Genomic DNA, 19,541 nt, shown 5'->3' on the forward strand with positions numbered 1-19,541 from the left:
TAGTGAGAGGAAGACCAGCCCTCGAGAATCATCCGAGGCTGTCAGAGGCCAAGGCCTGCTCTGGCCATGACTCCCCTCAACCCAGCAATAATGCTGCAGATACTGGCCTGGGCATTGAAGGGTGAATAGGAGTTTGATGCATGAAAGTGCTTGGAGTGGGATTTTCAGGAGGCCAAGGACTCGTGTATGCTGGGCTTTGTGGGTTGAAGGAGTTGTAGGGTCAGGAACTCTGACAGCCGTGAGGACATTAGCCAGAGAGGGGCCTGCTCACCTGCACCCAGCCACAGTGCAAGGAGTGGACTGGAGGGGGCAGGCCCGGCCTGGGGGGAGGCAGATCTCAGGAGTGAGGGACCAGGAGGGCTGTAGGAGGTAGGACGTGATGCTATAGGGTCCTGGGGCCATCCCATGATGTGCAGGGGTCAGGGATAGCTCGCAGGACAGATGGCCAGGAACTGGATGGTCCTAAAGCGGAGAGGGGGAGTCCTGGGGACCCGAACAGGCCCGGAACAGAGAAGACAAGCAGATCAGAGTGGCCTTTATGTGTCCCCGCAGGAGACCAGCATCCCCGAGGAGCTGCTGGTGACCGTTGTAAAGCCGGGACTGCCCACCCTGGCCGACCTGCACGTGCTCCCGCCCCCTCCCACGCCTACGAGGAAGAGGAGCCTCACAAGCGACAAGGTATCTCCTGTCCTTCCTGCAGGGCTGGCTGAGGGTTTGGCGGCCCAGTGGTCTCAGGGGCTCATCACCACGTGAAGGCCCATTTCTCACTGGTCACTGCCCCACACAGTCCTCCTCCATCTGTGGCCACACCTCCTGGGGCTCTGGTGGCCTCCAAGGTCACTGTTTGAGGCGTTGGGGAGGCACAAGGGCACCGGGGCCAGACCACAGCCCCGGGGGACGTGCCCACCTCCTTTCCTGTGCTGGGGCTGGAGCTGCTCACCCCGGAGCCAAGCTAAGCGTGAGGGCTGAGAGCTCCCAGGGCGTGGGGGTGCTCAGGACAGAGCAGAAATCAGCCCCCATCCCGTTAGCAAGTCTTCACGGTGCAGAACAACTTCCAAATAATAATAGCCCTCATCTGGTGGAGCGGACCCACCGCGTGGGGGGCCTGGGATGGGGACCCGAAGTACATCGGAGCCGCCTCACACCCCCTGGGGTGGCTGTAACTCTTCCTGAAGCAGACGGCAGCTGGGGTTGATGCAGAAACGGGGATCCCCCAATCACAGCTGTCAGCAGGTCCCCAAATGGGGAGGCAGCCCCGCCCCTGGGCACGCAGGGGGCAGAACCGAGGCCGTGCATCCGCATGCATGTGCACACAAATGTTCACGGTGGCCCAGAGGTGGTAGGAGTCGCAGGTGCATCAGTGGGGGGATGGGGATGAGCAGGATGCGTCCACGCACACATGGAATCATGCTCGGCCATGAAGAGGAAGGGCGCTCGGACACCTGCTACCACTTGCATGAACCCTGCAAACAAGATGCGGAGGGAGGGAAGCTGGTCACAGAGGCCACCTGCTGCGTGACCGCATTTAGGGGAAACACCCAGAATAGGCCAATGCATGGAGGCAGAAGGCGGAGGTGGTTGCCAGGGGCCGGGGAGTGCTGGCCCGCACCAGGTTTCCTAAGGGATGATGAAAACGTTCTGGAAACAGATAGTGGTCAGCTGCACGTATCCTGACAGCCGTGGAACGAACGCTTGAAGAAAGTACCTGTTATCTCAAGAAAAGATGAATGGAAGCTCAGCTGCCCCCAAGTCACGGGGCAGGCGCTCTCGGAGGCCGTGTGGATGGCTGAGTGGTGCTGAGAGGGGTGTGACACAGGCCTCAGCACCCATGGGCGGGTGGTGGCACCTCGTTCCACGGGCAAGGGAAGAGGGTCTCCGTGGGGTGAGCATCAGGTCGGACGGAGGGGACATGGAGCTGACGGCCGCCCTGGCTGCAGGGCCACGCCCCACGCCTTGCCCAGGCTGCATCCCGCAGACCCATGACCATGTGGGCCTGACCCCCAGCATTTCCCCGAGGGCTTCCTCCTCCGCATCCGCACCCGAGGGCGCCCAGGCCTGCCAAGCCCCTGGCCCCTGCCGATGTGGCGTCTCCGGGGCTGGGACAGCAGAGGCTTGAGAGTGACTGTACCCACTTCTCAGATGGGGAGCTGACTACAGAGGCTCGGCACAGCGTGGGGAAGGCACGGCCGGCCCCAGGGACCTCCCTCACTTGGGAGCACCCCCATCCATCCCGCCCCCAAGTTGACGAGCAGACGAGCTAATGCTGCAGTAGTCAGGTGTGGGCACTTAGGAGAGATTTGGAAGGAGGCAGAGGAGGCACAGGTACCCCCGGCCCCGGTGCCCTCAGCACTGAGAGCAAGCCACGTGCCCGAGGCCGGTGAATAATCACAGGACTGTCCTGGCCACGGGCAGCGCAGTGGCCACTGGCCCTGGCTGGGCGCTGGGCGCAGCCTCGAGGCATCTTGCAACGTGTTCCTTTGAAGCCTCATGTTGACTCTCAAAACTGAGGTGCATCTTCTCCAGGCCACGTGCCTCCCGGGTCCCTTCAGAGCCAGGGCTGCTATGGCTTGATGTCTCACTCCTGCGTCCCCAGGGCACACCAGGTGCTAAAATGCTGTACGTGGAGGCTGAGTTTGGCCCTGGGAGTGTCCCACTCAAGGCTCCCCGGGAGGGGAGGCCCCCTTGCCCACCACCTCTACATCCGCCCTGTGGAGGGATGACCCCTGAGCGTTCACAGGGGCAGCTGGTTCCCCTCTGAGCACCAGGAGAGCTCCCTCCGTGAAATGGCAAAGCCCCCACATTTCCCACCCCATGATCCAGCAACACCAGCTCCTGGGACAGTGATCCCTCATGGGTGGGGTCACTCCCTCCTGGGTCACCTGTCTTGTCCTTGGTCTTCCTCTGAGAAGCCTTCCCGGACCACGGCCAGGGCTGGGGCCTCCTGGAGCACCCTGGGTTCCCCAGCTTCACCACACCCTGTGGTCCCAACCAAAAGGGGAGCCCTTAGGCCCCAGTGGGTCACTTTTGTGTCCCATCGTAGGTTCTCGGTGCAAGTTGGCTGGTGGGCAAGTATTCCCATTTTATAGATGAAGAGACTGAGACCCACGGAGTGCCCCTCCAACCCCTTGGCTCTGGAGAGTCCCAGCAGACGTCTGCCCAGCTCCCTGCTCCCTCCGGGGGTTCTGGAGGACCCTCCTGACTCTCCCCTTCCTGCTTGCAGAGACTCATGGCCATCCAGCAGGTGCTGAAGGCGCAGAAGATCAGCTTCCTTCTGCGGGGCGGGGTCCGAGTCCTGGTGTCCATGAGGGACACAGACACAGGTGAGGGGCCAAGTGTGGGCTCGCCCCTGCAGGGTAGGGTGGGTGTACACCCTGCCCCCCAGGTGACACCATTAGCAGGGCGGCCGGGGGCAGACAGCCCCTCCTGGCTGGGTGGTCGCCTCTGATTACGACCAGGTCAGACCCAGGTCAGACCCAGGTGCCTCGCTCCCTGCGTGGATGCAACACGGAGCTCTGGCTTTAATTTACACATTCAGGGTCTCGGATGACCTCGGCCCCCACCCCCGCCGTGGGACTGTCCTCTCTGGGGCACACGTGTGACCGTTCCTATTTTGGGCAAGAATGTTCGCAGCAGCTGAGCAGCTTCTCTGTGCTCTGTAGAGACATGGTGCCCATCGCGAAATGTGGCAGGCTCGCCGCACGCCAGCAGAAGTGCACACAGGCATTCTGTCCACCTTCTGGAAGGCAGCCCAGGGCCCGTGTGTCACAGCGGGAGTCCTGGGCGCTGAGGTTCCCCAAGGCTTCCCAGGCCCCTCAGCCACACCCGAGGATCTGCCAGACCGTGTGAAACGCCTTCCTGTCCAAGGAGACCAGGGCTGGGGACGGGTGGTGCCCCGCTGACCTCCAGCTGCTTTGCTTGCAGATTCTCAGAGGCTGGGAGGCACTGGTGGCTACTGGGCAGTGGCGGTCCTCTTGGTCATCGGACTCTTCGCGGTGGGCGCGTTCATCCTCTACAAGTTCAAAAGGCAAGGCTCCCTGGCCGCTGGGGCAGGCAGGGCGCGAGGTCGGGCCTTGGGCAGCAGCTTCCCAGCCAGGGGAGGGCACTGGTCTAGGCCCACTCTGGGTTCCCAGTGGCCCCAGTCCTACAAGGCAGGTGGAGAAGGCCGCTCAAGACCCCATGGCCCCTGCAACTCCCACTTTGCGACCCACCAGCGTCCCAGCCTTATCTCCCTCCGCCCCACCCTGCCTGCGAGGGAGGCCACGTGGAGACTGGGGTGTGTCAGAGGTGGGAAGTGGACCTGAGACCCAGATTTCTGGTGCTGAACCTGGGGCCCCTTCTGACCCCGAAATAGCACCAGGTCAAAGCTGGTGTTGATAGAGCCACCAGGACTAAGTCCAGGTGTTCGCTCCCGGTGGCACAGAGAGGCTCCCTCGCCGGCCAAGGCCCCTGCTGGGCCCCCTGAGCAGCCAGGTCTTTCGATGGATGACAGATGCACTTGACCCTTAGCGAGGCACGTGCATGTCCCCTCTGCCTCCTCGGCATTTCTGGAGCACCTTTGCATCGGCCATGTGGATGGCTGCTAACTTTTGTTTTTAAAGATTTTATTTATTCATGAGAGACACAGAGAGAGAGAGAGGCAGAGACACAGGCAGAGGGAGGAGCAGGCTCCCTGCAGGGAGCCCGATGTGGGACTCGATCCCGGGATCCTGGGATCACTGCCTGAGCCGAAGGCAGACGCTCAACTGCTGAGCCACCCAGGAATCCCCAGATGCTGACAACTTAATCCTGATTGAGGCAGGGGTCCCCGAGTCTCCACTTGAAGAGTCATCCCCAGCCTCAAGGCTCTGCTATCTCCTCCTGTCCCTGCACCATGCACATGGGTATTGGGCTGAGCTCCACACATACGGCAGGGGAGGGCCCGGTATTACCCAGAGGCACCCAGGCACCCCACCCTCAGTGAAGGGGCGTCCCTGCTCCCCACCCCACTCCCTCCTCATTGTCCCCTGCCATTCCAACACTCAGGTTCCCACAGAGACCGGCCGGGGGGTGTGGTCTTGCCAAGTTAGAGCCTCAGTCTCCTGAACTGTGGAATGAGTGTGCTGGTTCCCCACCCCCCGGGGGTGTTAAGGGCACGTGTCCTGCCAGCCCCTCCCCTACCATGATAGTGTGCATGGGAGCTCCGCGTCCTGTGTATTGGCAGAGGTTAAACAAGAAAGGAGAGGCTTCCAGCCATCTCTGCCCCGTCCGGGTCTCTGTGTCTCTGTCCTGGAGCACCCTTCACCCCGAGGGCAAGCCCATCCAGACCGAGGGATGGTCCAGCACAGGGCCCGGACCAAGCTCCTGCCCTGCCCCTGAGCGGCTCGGCAGCTCTCCGTCCCCAGCCTCAGCTTCCTCACCTGTAAAAGGGGACAGATGGGCTGGGGCCGTGCTGGGGCCGGGCTGGGGTCGGTGGGCTGTGCATGTCAGGCTGCAGGGCAGAGCGGGTGAGGTGCTTCTCTGACTTGGGGCAGGGTTGGAAGCATCCCCCCCCCCCCTATTTCTCTGCCTCCTTGGACATCAGTCTGGACACGGGTGTCACCTGGGCTTTGTCCAAGGCAGGGTTGGTTGCTCAAGGCCACAGAGGGATGGAATCCTGTCCTCTTTGACAGTGTTCCGCAGACCCCCTGAGGGGCCAGATTGCAGTTCCCTAAACTGCTCCAGGTGATGGCACATGGTGTAAAAGGTCCAGAAGGAAACCACAGCCCTGCACCTGGTGGCGGAGGGGAGAGGGAGGAGGAGGATGGGGAGGAGCCTGAGTCAGCCCAGAGGGTGCCCCGAACAGGGCGGGTGGTGTAAGTGCTGGTCTGCCACCTGGCATGTCCAGGGTTGTCACTAATCATGCTTATGACGGCAGGAGGGGTCTCCTTGGAAACAGTAGAGCACAGTTTGGGGGCGAGTGTGCAACCCCAGGGTGCTGAGTCACACGGGGAAGGCGAGCCCAGCAGACTGAGGCTGGGCAGCAGAGAAATGCCCTGCTGGTCCAGAGGCCCTAGGGTCTAAAATGGCCCGAGGCCAGGGGCTCCAGGGAGCTGCGTCAGTTGCTGGTGGTGTAACAGGCAGCGTGGGCTGGGCTCAGCCGCTGTAACAAACAGCCCCAATGGCTTAGAAGCTCACAGCCACCAAGGGCCGATCTCTCCCTCGTGCTGTGCCCTGGAGCTGGGAGGGCTGGGTTCTCGTTGCCACTCGGGGCAGGGCCTTTTCGGGATGCAGGAGCTGCAGCAGAGGGAAGTGAGTTCTGGAGGCTCCAAGTCATTCTCTCAGTGTTCCATCCTGGAGGTGACACGGGTCACCCTCAGTCACCTGCAGGGGACAGAAATAGTCTCATGGTCTGGCCCAGCCCACAGGCCTGAAGGTGCAGAACTGGCTGGGCCTGGTGGGCCGCGTCCGAGAAAGCCCACTCCTCAGGGACCTTCCGGGTTTCACTCAGACGAACGAGGCATCGGGAGGGAAGCCCAGGGCCTCGGGGGCTCACAGGAGGGAGGGCTTCCCAGAGGAGGTGGGTTTGGAGCAGAGATGGGGCAGCAGAGGAGAGCCAGGAGCGGTCTGGGCCGAGAGGCCTGGCCAGTGCCCTGAGCCCCACCTCTGCCCCTCAGGAAACGCCCCGGGAGGACCGTGTACGCCCAGATGCACAACGAGAAGGAGCAGGAAATGACGAGCCCCGTGAGCCACAGCCAGGGCGTCCAGAGCGTCATCCAGGGTGAGGAGTTTATAGATGATGATCTCGACTCGCAGACTCTAGGTAACGCCCGCCCTGAAAACCCCCCTCCCCACCCTCCTGTGGGTCCCCGCCTGGCCGCCTCTGGCCAGCTAAGTGCACAGGACCCGGGGCCAGGCGGACGGTGGTGCCGTGTCCCCTCCATCTGACGACGGGGTGACCGGAGCTGAAATCACAGGCCTGGGGACACCGGGCACCATGTCTGGCCGTACCCTGGCCCCCGGTCCAGCCCCCTGGGGGAGGCTGTTTGTCTGGGGAAGCTCTGTTCTCAGGATGTTGGGGGTCTCTCCCCAGTGACCCTCCACGCCCCCAGCCGTCCTGTTCACTGGAAATGATGGTTTTGTGAGCTGGTGCACACGGACATAAGCACCTGCGCACCGCACTTCACGGTCTACGCCATGCTCTTGTACCTGCGGTCCCCGGCTCCTGACCATGCGGGACACCCTGGCCGCACTGCAAACCCCGCACACTGGGCCACCAACCCCGCTCACACTGCTGGCTGGGCCGCACCCCACCTGGCGCTCCTCACCCACGTCTCTCATGGCGCGGGTCCCCTCCGGGCTTCCTTGCGCGGCCGTGGGCAGTTGACTCAGCAGTCGGCTGTGCCCTCAGCTGGGGCTGGCCCCCGAACGCCTGCCGTGGCCTCTCTCTGTGGCTGGGGCTGGGGCTCCCGCACAGTGCGGTGGCCACGTTCTAGAGCAACTAGAGAGTCAGCCAGCCAGGGGACGGCCGTGTCGCCCTTCACTCTGTCACTTGTGTCCTGCTCCATCGGTCGAGGCAACCACAGGTCTGTCCATCTTTAGGGGAGGGAACACGGCCTCCATCTCTCAGTGGGGAGAGCCCGGGCCACACTGTACGAGGAGCATGACATGTCCCAGAGGGAAACTGAGGCTCCGGGTGCTTCTGGGATTTCCCAGGTCTCAGAGCCTGTGCAGACGGGGCTGTGGCCCTGCTTGGCTGCAGGGGGTGAGCACCCTGGTGACTCCAGGTTAGCAAGCCCAGGAGGCCCAAGGTCACCTGGCTGGTGGCAAGGGGCTGCGACTGGGACCCTGGAGCCCACGCCCTCCGTCCCTCCCTACCCTCAGCCCCCATCTGTCCCAGGCCAGCACAGTGGCACAGGGGCACCGTGGGGTTTCACTACGTGTTCTCCCCCTTGCTGTGCCTGGTGTACCCTCAGAGCTGGGAGAGGCAGAAGTCAGAGGCCACGCTCTGTCAGTAGTTGGAGGTGAGGTTCAGAGACATGAAGGCATTCACCCCGTCTGCACAGCCCCCAGGTGGCTGAGCTTGAGTCCAACCCAGGCCAGCCAGACCCAGAAGCCTGTGCCCTTCAGCTTCTCCCTGGGGTGGCCGGGGAGATGACCCCCACCCATTCTTCAACCCCCCAGTCTCAGCGGGGGTCCCTGACTTTTGGCACCATGGCCACTGTCTCCCACGTGTGCTGGCCCTGCTGTGTTCCTGGGTCCTCTGCCCCTTCCTGGGACATGGTAACAGCTCTGATGTCCTGCACACTGGCTCCACGCCCGGCCTGGGCTGTGGGGCTCCCGGCAGACAGGCTGTTTGACAGAAGAGAAATCTGAGGTTCAGAGTGGCCACTCAGCACGCCCAAGTCACTTAGCTGCTGTGAGCTGGATGCAAACCTGTGTTCACCCTGCACAGCAGCCCCAGGCTTGGGGGGTATCCCTGTGTACCCCAAAGGCCCCCTCCACCCAACTCTCCCCTGCTTGGGGCTCCAGGCCGTCTCCCAGGTGGCCCGTCCCCACCTTCATGCAGGTGATGTCAGAGCCCCTTGTGCTAGCAGTGGCTGCAGAGGCTCTGACTGGACCCAAGGCTCCCCAGGCCGGGACAGAGGGCGTGGGTGTCCCTGGATGAGCTCTGCTCTCCAGCCTCTGGCACCCATTTGCTGTGGTTGAGTTCCTCAAGCACAATAGGAGCATAATAATAACAGGTTATTTTAATCGAGCACTTAGGATGCACCAGGTGCGTCTTCCCATGTAATCCCCACAGGGTCTCGAGGGCAGTGCTGTGATGCCCACATTACAGGTGGCAACACCGAGGCCACAAGGTGGTGGGCCTTGGTGAGGGTCTCCCCCAGAATTCGGGCTCAGGGTCCTCATCCCGCAGGCCACCTGGCAGGTGCTGCACAGCCATGGGCCTCTGTCTCCCTGTGGGTGAGGTAGAGGGAGGCCAGGTGGGCTGCAGCTCTCCGTGTGCTCCCGCCCCCTCCCAGGGGCCCTCCGGGTGTGTCCCCGCCCCCTCCCAGGGTCCCTCTGGGTCTGCCCCTGCCCCTTCCCAGGGGGCCAGACCTCTGTCCCCCGGTCTCCTGCTGCATCCCCCACCCAGGACCCCCAGCTAAGGCCTGGGCCCCCTCTGTCTCCTGCCGCCCGGCCCTCCCCACACCACGCCCTGCAGCACCCGCTGCCCCTTGGGCCCGCAGTGTATCCCACAGCCCCCTACTGCTGCTGCCCCGGCCGCCCTTCTGCAGGTCAGTGGGTGGCCTGGGCCTCACCTCCAGGGGCCCCCCGGGGTCCACACAGGGCCGCACAGGGAGAGCCACGCTGTCTTGCACCCGGAAGATGGAGAGACTCACCCCCGCCCACCCCCGGCTCAGGCACCCCCCGCGCGGCTGCAGGAACCTCGGTGCCCACCGCATGCTGGCCATGGGGCACCCCTGAGGCCACCCTGTGTCGGGGCGCCCCCGCAGTGGAGGCCAGTGCTCAGGCGTGTGTCTGTTTCCCAGGGAACCACTCCGGCGTGGTCCTGAGTATCAACTCCCGAGAGATGCACAGCTACCTGGTGAGCTGATGTCCCCGGAGGCCCGCGCCCGGGACACTCTCCTCTGCGCCGTCTCATCCCCGGAGGCGCCGGTGCCTGGACCCGCGTCCCCTCAGAGACCTGCGGAAGCGCCACCTCCTCCAGCTGTCCCCACACACGGTGACAGTTGTCCCCTCTCTTCAGCTCACGCTCGCCCAGCCCACGAGACGCACGGGGGGACCCTGTGGACCCTCCAACCCCCTGGACACCAGGCCTTTGGCGCCACCCGCTGCCCCCACCCCGACTCTGGGCGCTTCTCTGCCTCTGGCCCCCGCCTGGCTGCCCTGGCTGCTCCACCCTTGCCCGTCACCCTGTCGCCCCAGCCCAAGGCCCGGCCGCCCTGGAGACGGTGGTGAGCCTGCCCGGGCTTCCCGTCACTGCACCGTGGGCCCTGTCCCCGCACAGGGGCTCGGGGGGGCCTGCTTTCCTCCTCATCAGCCCTGGGAGGGCGGCTCCCACCTGCATGGCCTCCCTCTGCAGCCGCCCTCGCCCTCTGGGACCTGCCCCAGCCCTGCCCCAGGCCTCCCTCCCACTGTCCGCCTGTTTGTAAACTGCAGATGTTGTAAATACCTCTCTAGGCAGCTGCTTGCATTTTGGGGGTGTGCACCCCTTTCCAGGCAGTAGGCACCTGTGTTGCTTTCTCAGAGCCCCCTTCTCGGGACCCCTTCCGGAGGGCCCAGCACTGCTCCTCTGCCTCTCTGGGCTCGGCAGTCTCCCGGGGACTCAGAGCGGCCAGCGCTGTCCCAGCTTTGTCCCCGGTGGCCCTTGGACCACAGGGACCCAGGGCCGCCCCTCGTGCCGATAGCCAGCGGACAGTGTGCTCCCCAGGCTCCCCACCCACCCGCCAGGGTCTCCTCCTCCGGGCGGGCCCTACACCCAGGGTTCCGAGTCCCTCACCGTGTGGGTGTGAGGAACCCAGGTGGGAGCCCAGGGACCAGCAGTGGTTTCAGGTGGCGGAACCAGAGGGTCATCCAGGAGTGTGCCCCTCATTCTGAAGGTGGAGAAACCGAAGCCCAGAGAGGGAGTGACTTTCCCAAAGTCACACAGCAGGGCAGTAGCAGAGGTGCCCCAGGGACCAGCCCTCTGCTCCCTGGTGCGCTGGTTCAGCTCAGTCACAGATGCCTAGAATCAGGGACGCTAGCCCAGGTCTACACCTGCGAATATACGGGGGAGATGTTCACCTTTTGCCTTGAAACCGGAAGTCAGTATTCCCCTCCCTTCCTCCCTCCTTCTCCCCTCCCTCCCTCCATCCCTCCACCCCTCCTCCTGTCCCCTCCACGGCAGGGCTCCCCATGGCCCAGGGCCATTCCCTAGGAGGTGGGCACAGCAGAGCCCAGGCCAGGAGCTCACTGGCTGCTGGCGAGTCCAGAATGAAGCCCAGGGACATTAACCCACCTTCCCTAGGAAAGGAAGGTGGCGCCTGCAGGAGGGGAGGCCCAGGGCTGAACCCTCACACCCACAGCCGCCCGCCTGCACACAGGAGGCCCTCCATCTCTGTGTCACAAATAGGGACTCGGAGACCACAGGGAGGAAGGGGTCACTGCACCCACACACCAGGCAGTGGAGGCCTTCTTCTCCCCAGGCCTCCTGCTCAGCAGCTGGGGTTCCTGGGTGCCACCCCAGAGGACACCCTCTAGGCCCTTCTCAATCCCCTCCTGGGGAAGGACTAGGGCCCAAGGACCCGGGGTCATTGCTGTGAGGTCAGCGTGGGAAGATGCGGGGATTCTCTGGACCTTTGCCACGACCTCCCCTCAGCCCATCAGCAGTCTCCAAAGACAACAGGGAGCCCTGCATCCTGCCGTCCACCCCCCCACCCGGCCTGCCCCATGAGCATCAGACACACAGGATCAGACACCTGTCCGCACCATCCAGGTCCAAGGTCAAGGTCAGCACGGAGTCCCCTGGACATGGCCCCCGCCCCCCAGCTCACCAGTGCCTGCGGGTCACCACCCCTTGGACCTTCCTTGACCACTCGACTTCATTCTCTCTGCTGTTTGGGTTGGGTTTTTTGGGGTTTTTTTGGGGTGTTTTTTTTGTTTGTTTCCCTTAGTTATTTGTGGTTTTCTTGTATTTTGTTATTTCTATTAAGAGTATTTTGAGTGTGTGGACCCAAGAGCCCGGGAATAAGGTGGCATCTGACAAAACCTTACACTTGTCCATCCCCATAACCATATAGATCAGCGTGTAGGTCTGTGGATGATCTGGTTGTATGTTCGAGGTTCTGCATATTTGCTGTGCAGGTGTACGCAGGCGCCTGGGGATAAGGTGTGGTCTGCAGTGGGCAGCTAACGCTTCATTCGACCGGGCTAGGCCCATACTTGGTATATGCACATAACAAAGATGCGAAAAATTCTTTCTTATTTTTCCTTTTTAAAAATCAATAAATCATTTGTGATGCTTTTAACAAAGATTAAATGAATATAATCAGCTTTTGCCTTATTATGAAGCGATTATTCAACATTTACCTAAACATATGCACATGGGGCCCCTGGAACTGTGGTCTCGGGGACACAGCAGAGAGACCTGAACTGTGCCTGACCCTGGGGGCAGGTGGCAGCGATGTTACCCTCTCAGTCACCCTCTTGGATTGGGGACGCGCCACCTGCAATGAACACAACAGCCCTCCCCGTCGGCTTTTGAGGCCCTTACCTGCGTGCTGGCTCCCTTCTTGCTCTCAGGGCCAGCGGGAGGGCCTGGAGGCATCAGCCCATTTGCCGGGTGAGGAGCAGAGGCCGCAGCGGGCGGAGGGCTGGGAGGGGGCCAGCCCGACAGCACGCTCTGGGGCGAACACGATCTCTGAGGTGCCATGCGGCCTGTCGTGGATGAGCCAGGAGGCCAGACTCACCCGCCCTGGCCTCCGAATGGTGCCTTCTTGGCCCTGGTGGCCGAGCATCCACCGGGGCTGCTCTGGAATTCAGCTGTGAGGTCCTGTCAAGAAACCCCTTCCTTCCCCTCTCTCTGCGTCAGAGACGTGGAAACGCTCCCGGGTTTGCTGTGCAGGAGCATATGCACATTCGCCATGTGGTCCCAGAAGGAAGTGAGGTGAAGGGGGTGGTGGGTGGCAGAGACGGGGCCGGCGGGGTGCCCTGGACAGCAGGCTGGCGCGCCCGAGCATCCTGAGCACTCGGGGACACGGCACCCTTTCCACGGGATGGCGGGGCCGCGGCAATGTCTAGCTTTGCTCCTCAGGTCTGGGCTCCCATGCGTCAGGGGACAGTGCTCGGAAACCTCCCAGGTGTGGTCCTGACCCCGCCAGACACACCTGGGGCCACGGGGGTCAAGGCAAAGCCAAGCACATGGGGCAGCCCCGTCTGCACGTGGATACGACGAGCCCCAGCAATGGCCAGGTGCCCTGTCCCGGCTGCACCGAGCGGGCTGTCCCGGGGCTTCTGTCCCACCTCTCCTGTGGCCTCGCCACAGCCCACGCCAGCGCCAGGCCGCCCTTTATCAACTTATCCAGAAAAATCGGCCTTTCCCCATGCATCCACAAGGCAGCCTCCTGCGCGTCGTTCACGGGCATCACGGGTGTCCGTGCGCACGGACTGAGCTGAGGGGGCGCCGGCGTAGAGACGGCACCGTTCCGAATTGCAACGTCGAGGATGAAAACGTGGTAACCAGAATAAACAGAACAGCTGTGGGGGGAGCATCCCGCCGGCCTGCCCGCTCGCTCCGCCCCAGGCTGAAGGGCCGGGAGGGACTGGGTCGCGGCAAAGCCAGGAGCCTGGCCCAGGTGGCGGCCACTCGGCGGGGATGGGGAGACAGTGCGCAGTCTGCAAACGTTCCAAGATGTCTGGGGCGCCTGGGGCTCGGGTGGTTGAGCGTCTGCCTTCAGCTCACCTCGTGATCCCAGGTCCTGGGGTCGAGCCCCGCATCGGGCTCCCTGCTCGGGGGGCTGTTTCTCCCTCTGCCCTCCCCCCGTTTGTGCTCGCTCACTCTCTCTGTCAAATAACTAAAATCTTAAAAAAAAAAAAGAAGTAGGATGTGCGCACCTCTGAGACAGAACGACTCCGCTCTCCTGTCCACCGAGGGGCCGACTGCAAGCGCACAGCGGGCAGCAGGCCAGCGGGAAAGGGCCGTGGTGGCTTCGTGCCACCTCCCAATATTTACCCAAGGAAACGTGGAACGAGGTCGAGTAAGAAGTGAGACTTCCCCAGGGCCTTGCCTGGAACCGCCTGTGGGCCACCTGTGGCCATTCGGCTGGCTCCTGGGACCCCCTCACCTGCTTCGGTTCTGGCGACTTCCAGGAGGGTCCCGGCCACCGCTGGTCAAGGTCAGGAGAGCTGGTGTCTCCGGTGCTAAGGGAGAGACTTCCTGGGCAGCTTTCCTGGCTGGCGGCCGCCCCCGCTGCAGAAGTCCCTGCCTCCCCAACGGAGTCCCTCCTGCCAGGGTCGCCCAGGGCACCTCCGTTTTCCTGACTCGAACTGACCGGTGCATTTGCGTCTTGCCAAGGCCCCCGGAAACCCACTGCTTGTCCTCAGTATCCCCGACTGACCGGCGGGTTGAGCGGGATGCTTGCGGCATGGACGGGCCTCCCGGAAACACCTGGGCAGGTGTGCCGCCCTTCCCACCAGGTGGGGAGTTTCCCCAAGCAGGTAGAGAGCGGAAAGGCGCACACCAGGTTGTGTGCACCCCAGGCCTGGGGGCTGTGTGCACTCCTGTAGGAAATGCCACGCCTGGAACGGCGGCTGCGACTGCTCACCCATCACCTCCTCGGGTCACGCGCTCTCCTTGCCATTCATGGGAAAGTAAGGAAGGGATGGGGATGCAATTGGAGTCACCACATGGGGGCAGGTGGCACTACTCTCTCGTGGGATTGCCTTTGTTCATGATCTTCACAGGTAGGGGCTCCCAGGGTGACCCCCCCGGCACTGGGGACCAAGGAGGCTTCTTAGGCTGCTAGGTTGCTAAGGACAGGCTGCCACCTGCGTGTTCAGAACAGAGGGAGTCATCACAGGGTGGGCTCAGGGACACACCAGACCCGCGGTGACACAGCAGGGGCCAGCGCTCCACCAACAACCTGACAGCCACACGCACCTGCTCTGGCAGGTGGCCTCACTGGCGTCGGGGTCCCCAGGAACTTGCCGCAGGTGAGAGCCAGCGTCCCCGAATGCCCTAGTGCAACGAATTTTCTCTCTCCAGCGCACGTTCCTGCTGTAAGTACGTTTGGGGCAAGTTAGGAGGAAATCCACATTCCAGGTTTGGGTCAGCATCAGGCCTCAAGGGCCTGCAGCCCCCCCGGGTCCCAGGGGCTCCAGGGACGTGACCCGTCCAGGTCTGGGAAGCAGTGGGGACTCAGCCACCCTCGTCACTATAACTGCCAGGTCTGGAGCGTGCTTGTTTTGGGGGGCCCGAGTTGTGACCTCAGTGGACCGTCCACCTGTCCATCCAGGGAACACCACCGTCAGTCCCTGCACACGTCCCTGCAGCCCAGTCGCCACAATCCACTTCACACAGTAAGCCCACATGTCTCTGGAAGGTTCCAGCTGCCATCCAGACTCTGCTGCCCGGGGTCCCATCTCCCCTTGGGATTCGGGGACCCAGGCTCAGTGGTGACAGCCCTCTTCTTAGCTCCAACCTGCAAAAAGCAGCCACTACAACATGTTTTTCTAGAATGCTCCCTGGACCAACGACCCCCTTCTGCATTGCTGGTGTCCCCTGGACGCCCTGGGATCAGGATGATGGGCAGGGGGAGTCACCCACATACATCCCAGCCTCGGGCTTCTCCTGGGTGCCCCACAGAGCACCTGCAGTCCCAGCACACTGCAACCAGAGGCCGGTGTCCCTTCTCATGGCCCCCACAGTCTCTGGCTGCACGTGTATTGGGGTCGCGCACCTTGCATCTGTCCCAGTGCCAGGCGGCCGCAGCGAGGCCGGGGTTCTGCTTGCCTGTTCCTCGTGTGTCTGCAGCACCCCAAACACAGTGGGCATTAAACAAATAAATCCCTAATGAGGAAATGAATGAAGGATGAGCTGAGGAAGCAGAGTGTCCGCCCTGCGGGCCCAACACCCCACAGCCGGGGGGTGTCGCCTCCATCGAAGCCTCACAGTTCCGAGGACCAGAGGCCTGTCCTCGGCGAGCGCACGGCAGCCGGGCAAGCCCATGTTGAAAAGTGCGGGCGTAGTGCCCGACGTGGGGCAAGCACGGGCGGGTGTGGCTGTCATTGTCACCGTAGGCGGTGGGGTCGGCATTGCTGTTGTCACACGGGTGTTTGCGAATGGCATCTCCGGGCCAAGGGCTGTGCTGGGCGGCAAAGATGCCGAGACGAGCAGCCCATGCTGGCCCCTGAAGAGCTCCCGGCCCTGTGGAACACAGAGCGTGTTTAAAAACACCTCGAACAGGGCAGAAGGCAGCGGGGCAGTGGACAGTCCTGCTCCTCCCATCGGCTTCATCCAGCAGGATGGGACGGGGACGCCACGTGCATCTTGTCCAGGGCAGCAGCACGGCGGGGCATGCAGGGGGGCTCAGGCACGCACCTGCCTGCACCCAGGTCCTCAGGCTCTCAGTGTCCCGGGAATGCTGAGCCCTCGTTGGAGAGAAAGGAAGGGGACACGCGGGAGGCCTGGCCACCCCGAGGGATGTTTCCTTGTAGCTTCCGGGCCAGTGGGGCCCGTCTGCCTGTGGGGGCATCCAGAGTGCTCCAGGGCAGGGAGGAGGAGAGAGCCGAGCACAGGGGGAGGGAAGGCTGTAGCCCAGGGGGTGGGCGGATGGAAGGGTGGCCCTGCTGGTCGGGCCTTCTACTGTGTTGTTATCGCCGGGGGTCCCCAAGATGCCACTCGACGTGGTGGGATGAGGAGGCCATGGGTTGTGTGGGGAGAAGTGGTCCTGGGGGGACACTGAGTCACAGGCCACCATACACAGGAGGGACGCAGTTCTCCAGGAGGCGTGTACCTGAGATGCCCAGGGAACAACACGCCCAGGGAACATTCCGGGAGTGTCCTGATTGGCTTGAGCAAGGTGGGCCGGTGTGTGTGGGGGGGGGGGGCGGGGGGGGGGCGGGCGGGGTTCAGGGAGGAGGGCCCAGCCGGTGCCTTGCCTGTTGGCCTGCGGCTCCCAGCTCTGGGTGCCCTCACCACCTCCCTCCCTCTACACCTCTGCCCTGGGGTCACCCAGCCCCGCCACCAGCTGCTGCTCCCATTCCCGAGTGACCCGAGCTGGCCCAGCGGGGATGTGGGCGGGAGGAGCCGAGTCGTGAGGACCACCAGTCTTCCTGAGCGGACGGGCTGACGCCACAACGGCAGCGTGGGGACAGGCCGATCTGAGGGCGCTCGGGCCATGTAGGCAGGAGGGGCTGCACGAGGCTGGACACAGGCCTGGTTGTGCTTGTGTCCAGCTGGGCTCCCGTGGCCTCTACCGCCGCCTGGGGCCAGCTCCACACGGCGTCCTCCGAGCTTGGACACATGCCGAGGTCATGCCCCTTCCCTGCCCGGAGCCTTCCAGGGCCTTCTAGTCCTACCGGAAAACTCGATTGTGTCCCGAAGCAGCCTCTGCTGGCCGCCCCCGCCCCGCCCGGCGCAGCCCAGCTGCCCACCCAGAAGGACCCCCCTTCCATGCAGCATCTGCCTCCCTCTCGAACCCCCTCTTCAGGGGAGCCTTGCTCCGTCTGCACAGGACGGACCCCACGGTGGCCGTAACGGGCCAGCCGGAGGGGTGCTTGTCCCCGCTGTGGGTGACGGGAGTCAGGGCACGAGCCAGCATTCCATCCAGACTGGCCGACCTCGGAGTCCCAGCCCTTTGCAGACTGGGATGTGTTACCAGGTAGGTTTGTTGTTAGAAGGGAGAGTCCAGCAGATCAGGACGGGGCTGCCACGGATCAGCCAACTCGTTACACTCACAGTTCTCCAGAGGACAGCCACGTGGGGCCACACGGGGGACAGTGACCTCAAAACAGGAACAGGAGCCTTTATGCAGGCTCATGGGAAGGAGCCGGTGGGCAGCTCCAACAGGCTGAGGAGCCTGCGTGAGGGAGCTCAGCAGGCTCTGGACCGGGGGCGCTGACCCTGCTGTCTGGCACCCGGCCCTGCAGGGAGCAGGGAAGGGGGTCCTGGGCCCCGGGCCTGGGGGCGCCACGGTGGACCTGGTTGGGGGCTGGGCTCCAGAGTGCTTGGTGAGCATGTGCGGTCTCACCCCGCCATCTCCAGGAACTGGCCGGCCCTGGAGGGCATCTGTCCGTCCGCGGGCAGGCCGGCAGCTGGCAGCTCTGTGGGGCCCCCAGCCCAGTGGCAGCTCCGGATGGACCGGCTGGAGCGAGCTCCCAGGTCAGGAGGTGAGCGTCCTGGACCCGCTGCCCGGGTCAGCCTCCCTGCCGTGTCTCCCACCGCACTTCCCGACTAACTGGTCCCGCCGTATGAAGACATGGCCCCGTTTAACAGCATCGTAAAATTGATGGTTTCCATCATAAAATTTCTGGATCACGGACGTCAGCTGAAGTTTCCCTGCTTCCCATGAAGGACCTGGGCCAGGGAGGCTTCGTGTCACCCGCCCCCAAAACTATAACACACGTGATGGATGTCCCTGAGTCGTCTCCGTGGTTTTAGAAAGCAAAGCCGGGAGCTCTGCTGTCTTCTAGCCCAGTTTTAACAGAAATCAAAGATGTGCTTCCTATTCCATCGGCGGCCCACCAGGACATGACCGGCGTTCAAGACCCGAGGAGGAGCATCGCTAAGGCCGGCTCAGGAAGCCTCCCCGAGACACAGAGGCCCACGTGGAACAGCTGATGCCGGGACAGGGCACATGCTGGCCCCCGCTTCTCCGTGGGGCGTGTGGCTTCTGTGCCTCTAAGTGCATGGGGTACTCGGAACCCCCTTCCTGTAAGACAGAGGGAGGATGGTCCGCCTCCAGCCTCCCACCATCTGCCATGTAACCAGCCCTGCCCCACAGTGTAGGGAGAGTTCGGGGTGAGGGGTACCACTGGGCCGTCTGGCCCTGCCCCAGGAACGGTGGGTGTGGGTGGGCACTTGGTCACCTGGACACCCCCGGGTCCCACACAGACACAGGTCACTGGGCCGTGGCCCACACCTGGCCCCAGATCAGACCTGGCGTCTCCGGCAGACTCCAGACCAGCGGGCCCACGCTGATCTCGCCCAGGCAGCACCTGCTGCCCGTCCGTGTGTTCTGCCCAACGACCTGCCAGCCCCGCCACTCGGGCCGAATCCTGCCTGTGCGAGGTCCCTGCACGGGCCCAGGTCAAGGAGTGCTCGGGGCAGAGCCAGCCACCGGGGCAGGGGCACCCGCTCGGTATTGTCAACCGGTTCAGACCGGGCGTGCGCACCTGCGGGTGGCACTTCTGCCTCTCTGACACCAGGCAGGTGTGGCCACACAGACCTGCCACAGCTGTCACTCGGGCTCATCCTGGTCCTGGCTGGCAGTGGTCCTCCCCATTGCACCCACACGAGGAGGCTGGGCTCCCCCAGACTCCCATCTCCCTCGCCCCTGTCCCGTGTCCCATCTGCACGCCCCTCGTTCCCACCCTCCACCCCCTGCTCCTGTTGCCCTCGATGGCAACATCTTTCCCTTGCTCTGCTCCCCACTGAACCCCTATTCACACAGCGTGACCTAGCTCCAGCACCCACCCTACCCACCTGTCCTGAGGGCAGCTGCACCTCCCCCTGTGACGCAGGTGTCTCGGCGTTGGCTTGCACCCCCGAGGGGCTGTTCATGTGAGGACGGGGCTCCTGACAGCAACAGTCACACCTGACCACTGTTTCCAGCGCTTGACCCCGGAGCCCGGCCCTCGGCAGGTGCGCAAACGTTTCTTCAATTGCATGTTCGGGTCCGTGGACTAACAGCCACTTGAAAATACAGTATCTGAGGCTCTTCGATGGAAGAGGATCCTTGCTCATAGAAACAAAGCGCAGCGCCCACCGTCTCCCTCACCTGCTCCTTGCTCCCCCTCCTCTCCCACCTGGCAGGTGGCTGTCAACGAAGTGCCCCCATTCGGCAGAAAGGAGGGCCGGGAGTGAGGACACGGAGGCTGGC

At 63.4% G+C, this 19,541-nt stretch overlaps 1 protein-coding gene across 5 annotated transcripts in view; it reads left to right on the plus strand.

The window, feature by feature from the left end:
- Positions 1–11,994, plus strand: part of SORCS2 (sortilin related VPS10 domain containing receptor 2) — a 458,191-nt gene extending 446,197 nt beyond the window's left edge. For 3 of the 5 annotated variants that reach the window (XM_072737571.1, XM_072737570.1, XM_072737573.1), the window contains 5 exons: positions 553–678; positions 3,221–3,320; positions 3,922–4,024; positions 6,633–6,736; positions 9,492–11,994. In XM_072737571.1, the coding sequence (XP_072593672.1) occupies positions 553–678; positions 3,221–3,320; positions 3,922–4,024; positions 6,633–6,736; positions 9,492–9,556 (498 nt within the window). In that variant the 3' untranslated portion in view covers positions 9,557–11,994. Of the gene's footprint in view, positions 1–552; positions 679–3,220; positions 3,321–3,921; positions 4,025–6,632; positions 6,779–9,491 lie in introns of all 5 variants that reach the window. The other 2 variants (XM_025999725.2, XM_072737572.1) reach the window with 1 other exon arrangement.
- Positions 11,995–19,541: the final 7,547 nt, after the last annotated feature.

Source organism: Vulpes vulpes, chromosome 14 (assembly GCF_048418805.1).
Source record: "Vulpes vulpes isolate BD-2025 chromosome 14, VulVul3, whole genome shotgun sequence".
In the NCBI taxonomy this organism is placed as follows: Eukaryota; Metazoa; Chordata; class Mammalia; order Carnivora; family Canidae; genus Vulpes; species Vulpes vulpes.